Source organism: Panthera pardus, unplaced genomic scaffold, assembly GCF_024362965.1.
Source record: "Panthera pardus isolate Hobbes unplaced genomic scaffold, ASM2436296v1 HiC_scaffold_26, whole genome shotgun sequence".
Taxonomy (NCBI): domain Eukaryota; kingdom Metazoa; phylum Chordata; class Mammalia; order Carnivora; family Felidae; genus Panthera; species Panthera pardus.
In genome coordinates this window covers 25,319,549-25,327,615 of record NW_026526832.1, presented here as the reverse complement: position 1 = coordinate 25,327,615, position 8,067 = coordinate 25,319,549, and the positions used below count along the sequence as shown (strand labels likewise).

General features: G+C 48.2%; 1 protein-coding gene across 1 annotated transcript; it reads left to right on the top strand.

Moving 5' to 3' along the window:
* Positions 1-5,436: 5,436 nt before the first annotated feature.
* Positions 5,437-7,792, top strand: RHOB (ras homolog family member B). The gene has a single exon (XM_053891128.1). It carries the CDS (start codon positions 5,825-5,827, stop codon positions 6,413-6,415), a length of 591 nt encoding a protein of 196 aa, XP_053747103.1. The 5' UTR covers positions 5,437-5,824; the 3' UTR covers positions 6,416-7,792.
* Positions 7,793-8,067: the final 275 nt, after the last annotated feature.

Here is an 8,067-nt window from a genome sequence, read left to right as displayed (position 1 = left end):
AGTCAGTTGGGTGTCTGACTCTTGGTTTCAGCTCAGGTCATAACCTCACGGTTTGTGAGATCCGGCCCCGCATTGGGCTCTGCGCTGACAATGCAGGGCTGGCTCGGGATTCTCTCTCTCCTTCTCTCTCTGCCTCTCCCTTGCTTGTGCTCTCTGTCTCTTTCTCTCTCAAAATAAATAAATAAATAAACTTAAATAAAGATTTAAAATGTTCTGGTTGTCACATTAAAAAACCATAAAAAAGAGGTAAATTAATTTGAATTATATATCCAAGTATATCCAACATATTAAATCTAATATATTAAAAAATATATTCAGTTATCTAAAATATATCATTTCAATATGTAATTAATATAAAAATTATTAATGGACTATTTTACATGTTTTTCAATCTGAGACTTCAAATTCTAGTTTTTATTTTATAGTTACAGCCCATCTTAATTCAGGTGCTAAATTTTCATTGAAAATACTCAGTCCGTATTTAGAGTTTATAAAATTTCCAGTAGGGAAAAGTAGATTCACATAGCTAAGTTGTTTCAAACATATGTAAAAGTTTCCCAGTAGCTGAATTAAATATCAGTTTTATCTTTTTATTTTTTTGTGGTCCATATGAGAACTCACTTAATTCTTTCTTTTTCCATTATTATTGAGCTATAATTGACACAGAACATTGGGTAAGTTTTAGGTGTACACATTTAAAGTGTTGATGTGATATACTTCCATATTGCAAAATGATTACCACCATAGCCACACCTCCATCATGTTACATAATTACCATTTCTTTTTTGTGGTGATGGCATTTATTATCTACTCTCTTAGCAACTTTCAAGTATTAATGCTGTATTTTTAACTACAGTTACCACGTGCCTTAGATCCGTGGAACTTACTCATCTAGTAACTGGAAGTTTGTACTGTCTGACCAACATCTACCCATTTCCTCCACCCTGAATATCAGTTTTTCAATTTCAATTTCAATTAATTAAAATCAGATAACGTTAAAAACTTAGCGCAGCAGCATGAGCAGCATTTCAAGTGTCCAACAGCCACATGTGGCCAGTGGCTACTGGATTGGACAGTGCAGTTTAAGGGTGATTAGGAGGTGGTCCATTGCCCACTGCCTACTCGCCTTGACCTGGCCCTAGGCTAGACAGATGGGTGTCTTATCAGAGTTCAATGCCCACATTCTGAAGTTTAACAGTTTAGCTATGGTGGGTCTGTGAGCCCAGCCTTCCCTGTGTTAGGCCTGGGTCGCACTGGGTCACAATCCCAGGGCAGGACTGGGATGTTTTACCTGCTGTTGCTTTTACCTGTGACCTCAGAAAGCGGCTCAAAGGCTCAGCTCTGTAACTCATGGCTGAATGTGCTCAAAAGGACCAGACGGGACCACTTTGGTTTTCCCATATTGCAATAGCATGTGTAGTTCTAGAAGAGCCTTTCCCTTTTCAGAACTCATTGCACTGAGATGGAAGGTTGACAATTTTTCTAGAGACTTGAAGGTACTCCTCAAGTTGGAAAAAAAAATTAAAAAATCAAATGCTGTCAGGAATGTCTATGGCATTGTTGATTCCCAGTAAATGTTTGCTGGCAAATAAGCATAACTTCTAATTACACCAGAATATCCAACAACTGCTTTCTTAACTAGGGGGAAAAAAGAAGATGGTTTTTGTGGTTGAAGTTGTTTTACATTTCTGTGTATTACATGTAGGGCAAAAGAGATCCATTTTTTATGTAAATTAGCAAAATTCCATAGCTTTATGTCTCTTTCTTTGAATCTCTTTTAAAGTTTTTTTTAAAGCTTATTTTTAATTCTGTGTGTGTGTGTGTGAGAGAAAGAGACAGAGAGAGAGAGAGAGAGAGAGAGTGCAAGTGCCGGAGAGGGGCAAAGAGAAAGAGAGGATCCCAAGCAGGCTCTGAGAACTCTGTGTGGAGCTCGATGTGGGCGCCATCCCTCGAACCATGAGATCATGACCCAGGCCAAAATCAAGAGTGGGACACTTAACTGACTGAGCCACCTAGGTGCCCTTCTTGGAATCTCTTTCAGAAGTTACTATTTATGGGGCTCCTGGGTGGCTCAGTTGGTTAAGCGGTTAAGTGTCCCACTCTTGATTTAGCTCAGGTCATGATTCTAGGCTTGCAGGATCGAGACTCATGTGGGGCTCAGCAGCGTGGGACAGCATGGAGTCTGCTCAAGATTCTCTCTCTCTGTCTCTGTCTGCCTCTTTCCCCCATCCCTCTCCCCTGCTCACACATGTGCGCTGTCTTTCTCACTCTCTAAAAAAAAAAAAAAAAAAAAAAAAAAAAGTTTATTTAGGAAGGAATTAATTTCTTTTTTTACATTAAAAATTTATTGTTTGCTTGTTTTAGAGAGAGAGAGAGAGAGCACGTGTGAGCGGGGGAGAGGGGCAGAGGGAGAGAGAGACAATCTTAAGCAGGCTTCATGCTCAGCACAGAGCCAGCCACAGGATGCAATCCCAGGACCCTGGGGTCATGACCTGAACCAAAATCAAAAATTCGATGTTTAACTGACCCAGGCACCCCATGGAAGGAATTAATTTCTTAAGTGTATATGAAAATAGTTAATATGTGTGTATAAATATATCTGTGATGAATTCCTAAAGAATCTACTTGTAAAACACATACCATAGATATACACATATATAGTACTATATACACATGTAAGGTTCTTTAAGGGGGGAAAAAAAAAACCATTAAGATTGCCACAAGGTGGCACTAAAATCTAATGAACATTCCAGTCTCTGGTCTTGTCTGAGAGCAGTTGGGGGGTGATTTAAAGGATCTGTAGGAAATGCTGGACAAAAAAGAAAACCAAACAAATTAAACTGAAGATTGGACAAAGATTAACATCTCCCTTTGTCTGAGGGATAATTTCCCCCTCTCACTGGTGTGGTATCTACCATACAGTGGATCTATATGTTAATAAAACTAATTTTTAAAATGAATTCTTCTTCTGGAGGAATCCTCACTCTTGCCGGCAATGGGAGTGTCCGGTGAAGGGAGAAGGGAGGCAGGGAGGAGTCTGTTTGACACATCACCTAGTTTGGAAAAGTTTATCTTGTGAGTGGTGGAGTCTTTGAAATAGTCAGTCTCCACAGAATTTGTCGACGTCTCCGGGACGTAAAAATGAATACCACGAAGAGAAGTAGCTGCAGAGCACGGATTTTTCTATTTGTTTACTTTGGCATATTTACCAACTGAGTATTTTTAGAAATTATTGCGATATTGAAAGTCAGGCTTGGAACACTCATATATTATGTCTGAGAATCAGGAAATGAGTGAATTGAATCCTTCTTCCTGATTCTTTGTATTTCAGTTTTTTAAAAAATACATGGCACAAAGCTTTAATTGTTTGATATTTTCTTAATATTTGAAGCTTAAGAGCATAGCCAAGGTTCCCAAGCTATATTAAGACAAAGAAAAGCCATGTAAACAATACAGCTATAAACGGTTTTGACTAAAAGAAGAAAAAATAAGATTTTTTTAATAGGCAAAAGGAAGAAAGGAAGAAGAAAAATTTGCAGATGGGAGCCCTAAACCAATGATCAAAAAACCCCTTCTTTTCTCCCGTGGGATCCTACTGAGCAAAAATTACTTGTTGGCAATTTAGTCCCTTAAATCTGGAAAACAAGAACAGTGGAGCTTATCCAGTATGAGGAAAGCCCTTTGGGGCATTTGGATATGTTCCCTATGGGACAGGCTCTAGGGGTTAGGGCACTACTGTCTTATTTGACTTGTTATATCTGTGGTGTTCATGTAGAGACCCAGACCTCAAAATATGAATCATAGGAGAAAATACCACAGCTTGGTGACAGCTGGCTGCATGGGTTCGGTTGGATGGTTGTTAAGGGGGAGTCTGGAGTCTGAGGTAGGAGACCCCCAGAAAGTTCTGAGCATTTGGGTGAATTCTCAACAGTCATTTAGTGATTCTTGCATAGGGCCAGGCATTGTGGTAGGTCTTCAAGATGCTGAGAGAAGATGGAATTTTGGCTCTCTACCAGCTTCCAGTCTTAGACAGGGAGGCAGAAACCTGAGGCCATAACTTCGTCCTGATGTGTGGGTCTCTCCTTTGCTGAAAAACCAATAAGCATCCCACTGCCTCTAAAATGGATATGCCCCAATCTGTTCAGTTGGTACTTTAGCCCTCCATGATTAGCCTCCACCTGAGTTTCAACTCTCTCTCTCCATCAAGTGCAGTCACACTAAGCTATTCCCTGTTCTTAGAGTATGTCTTCCTCCTTCCTACCTCTCTCCTTTTTTAAGGCTTTGCCTCCTTCGAGGAAGCCCTCCCTCTGTCCCCACCCCTCCCTCTTCTGTCCTGTGAAATTCTTTGCCTTAGGTCCTTTTAGATCAGAGTTCGGGATAGATGAATCAAGTCCTGGTGTGTAGGAGGAGACCTAGCACCCTACCAGAGACTAACTTGCTGGGTCCTCACCTGCAAGTCCTCTGTCCGCTCCTCTCTGTCCCCTGTCTGCCCCTCTCTGTCCCCTGTCTCAGGCCTCATCCTCTTCTTGCCTAATGGGGTGGGAGGTTGTTGGATTTTATTGTACTGTTTACTTCTGACAGTTCTCAGCCTTACTACCAGGACCCTAATTCATCATGCAACCCCTGGCTGAGGCTGCCTTTTGCTGCCTGGTAACTTCCTCCAAGTGGACATAAAGTCCTGCACCCAGCCTCAATCTTCCTTTTTCACGGGTCTCTCCTTCCCTAATCCTCACCTAGAGATGGGGGTGTGTGTGTAGGGGGTGGGGCAGGAAGAGGGTAGGCGATAGGACTTGAAGAGCTAGAAGCTAGGCCCAGGACCACCCAGCTCACAGTCAGCTTTTGGTCTCTGGGTCCAAACCTAGGGCTGTCCCAGGGAAGAGTACCAGGGTGGGGGGAGTTGGGAGTGGCGGAGTAGGTTAGGGAAAGGGCCGCTTCTAAGGGAAAAGAAAAAAAACCTTGCTCGGAAACAAACGTGTGTGTGTGTGAGCGCGCGTGTGTTTATTTAAAAACAAAACCGCTTAAAGGAGCCGCTCCCTCCCCCACAGGGCCGGCCACCGCTGGGAGTTTGCAAGGAAGCGGGACAATTTTGAGCCAACGCCCCACAAAGTGCAGCCTCTCTCGGATCCGCTCGCCCAGGCCCCGCAGGCTCCCGGCCGCCAGCTCCGGGCCCGGGCTGGCTGCGAACAGGACGCGGGAAAGAGGAGGGGGGAACCCCGGTGCGGCCAGAGCCCCGCAGCGACAGCGGAGGCGCAGACTCCCCAGTCGCCGCCTCTCCCAGCCCCGCGGCCTGGGCCGTCAATCAAGCTCGGCCGGCCCCGCCCCTGGGCTGCGGCGGGTGGCCAATCAGAGCCAAGCTCCGCAGCGATGAGCTCAGTCGGCTCGCTTCCCATTGGGCGGCTATATTAAGAAAGTGGCCGAACTCTTTAAATAGCGGGCGCTAGGGCCGCAGCCCGCATCTGCCACCGCAGTCTGCCTGTAGTCAGTGCTCTCTTGTATCCCGGGCGACACCTATAGAAACTGGGGAAGGGACCCGGCTGGCTCCGCTGCTCGAGCCACCGTTTGCGCACAAAGGCACCGACCCCGGGCCCGGGGCGAGAAGAGCGGCCACCGCCCCGGAGCAGCGCGGAGACCCACGGCGCGCCCTATGCCCCCGCGCCCCCGCCACGGCAGCCTGAGCGCACGGAGAGAACGCGCCACCGCGGGGCCCGGGTGCAGCTAGCGACCCTCGCCCCCAGCGCGCAGCCCGAGGTGAGCAGTGAGCGGCGAGCGGGACGGCAGCGAGGCGTTCGCGGGCCCCCTCCTGCTGCCCGGGCCCGGCCCGCTCATGGCGGCCATCCGCAAGAAGCTGGTGGTGGTGGGCGACGGCGCGTGCGGCAAGACGTGCCTGCTGATCGTGTTCAGTAAGGACGAGTTCCCCGAGGTGTACGTGCCCACCGTCTTCGAGAACTATGTGGCCGATATCGAGGTGGACGGCAAGCAGGTGGAGCTGGCGCTGTGGGACACGGCGGGCCAGGAGGACTACGACCGCCTGCGGCCGCTCTCCTACCCAGACACCGATGTGATCCTCATGTGCTTCTCAGTGGACAGCCCCGATTCGCTAGAGAACATCCCCGAGAAGTGGGTGCCCGAGGTGAAGCACTTCTGCCCCAACGTGCCCATCATCCTGGTGGCCAACAAGAAAGACCTGCGCAGCGATGAGCACGTCCGCACGGAGCTGGCCCGCATGAAGCAGGAACCCGTGCGCACGGATGACGGCCGCGCCATGGCCGTGCGCATCCAAGCCTACGACTACCTCGAGTGCTCCGCCAAGACCAAGGAGGGCGTGCGCGAGGTCTTCGAGACCGCCACGCGCGCCGCGCTGCAGAAGCGCTACGGCTCCCAGAACGGCTGCATCAACTGCTGCAAGGTGCTATGAGGGCCGCGCCCGCCCTGCCTGCCCCTGCCGGCGCGGCTCCCCCTCTCGGGCTCGACCCTCCCCCTCCACACCGAGCCCGAAGAAGGGGAGACCTGCGCCCCCCAAGGACCCCACCGGACTGCCTGACGTCTGCCTTTCGGCCCGGCAGCTGTGACCCGGCGGCTCTGGAATCGCCGTGGGAGGCACCGGGCGCCCCCTTTCCAGTGTCTGTGTGCGTCGGGCTGTGTTGCACAGGCCCGGGCGCCCCGCTGAGTGCCAAGGGTCCCCTGAGCACCCCTTTCTGAAGAGCCGAGCCTCTTCGGAGTGTGTGGCTGTGTGTTTGTTCGATTCCCCCGCCCCACTTTCACCCACCCCCGCCTCTGATCCCGGGAGAAGAGCTTGGCGCCGGGGTGCAGCCGCGCCCCGTCAGATGTGCGCCCGGAACCAGCGAGCGCCTGCTGTCCCTTGTCTGTAACATAGACCGCGGGAACTGCGGGAGGGGAGGGCTGGGGAGGATGGGGTGTTATATAAATATAGATATAATTTTATTTTCGAAGGTAGGATGGTGTTATTTAATGGTGGTGGTGGGTGGAGTGACAGGGCGCCAGAACAGCTCCGGCCCACCTTGGGTCGGGCGCCCATCCAAGCATGAACAGGACTTGGCAATCTTTCCAACCCCTGGGGAAGACTTTTGCAACAGCCTTGGGGCTGAGAGGACACAGCTTCCAGACTCACGTCTCCTGCGGGCCAGCCCCAGGCGAACCCCTCACTAGCCCTGGGCTGGAGGAGGCAGAGAGGGCTTTGGGTCGTTTTTTTTTGCCATAAGCGAACTTTGTGCCTGTCATACAAGTGGAAATTGTTCATTCCAAGAAACTGATGTTATTTGATTTATTTAAAAGCTAAAACTTGCTGGGTTTTTTTGGAAAGAATTCTTTGCACAATTGTTTTATTGTTTGACACTTAATGCACTTGTCATTTGCATAAGACAGTAGCATTCTGACCACCCTTGTACGCTGTAACCTCATTTACTTCTGATGTTTTTTTTTTAAAGATGATGACTTTTAAACAAGAGGAAAAAGAAACCACTAATTATTGTTTTAGTTTTCTTGAAAAAAAAAGTGGCAACACTGTTTTGCGATTTTATTTGTGCAGGTATGCGCACTATTTTGATAAAAGGGCAGTAACAAGTATTGGGACCTATTTAACCCCCCCCCCTTTTTTTTCTTCACAAGGCAGTCTTTAAAGCTATGTGAAATTTTCTCTGCATCTCTGTACAGAGAATGAACCTACCCCTACCCCTAGTCTCTCCTTTCTCCCCCTCCCTTCCCCACCCAGTGGTACTTCTACTAAATTGTTGTCTTGTTTTTTTATTTTTTAAATAAACTGACAAATGACAAAGTGGTGAGCTTATGATGTTTACATAAAAGTTCTATAAGCTGTGTATACAGTTTTTTTATGTAAAATATTAAAAAGACTATGATGATGACATTTATAAAATGGCTCCTGTGATTTAATAGCGTGTGGGGGCAAGGAGAGACTTCTGGGCAAGATCCTTCTTGCCGCCACTCTTTCCCTCATGGTGTTTGGAGTAAATGAGGCCGAAATCCTTTGGGGATGTGTGGGGGGTTGGGTGGCACGGGAGACCAGTTGCTCCTGTCCCCATCCCAGAGGAA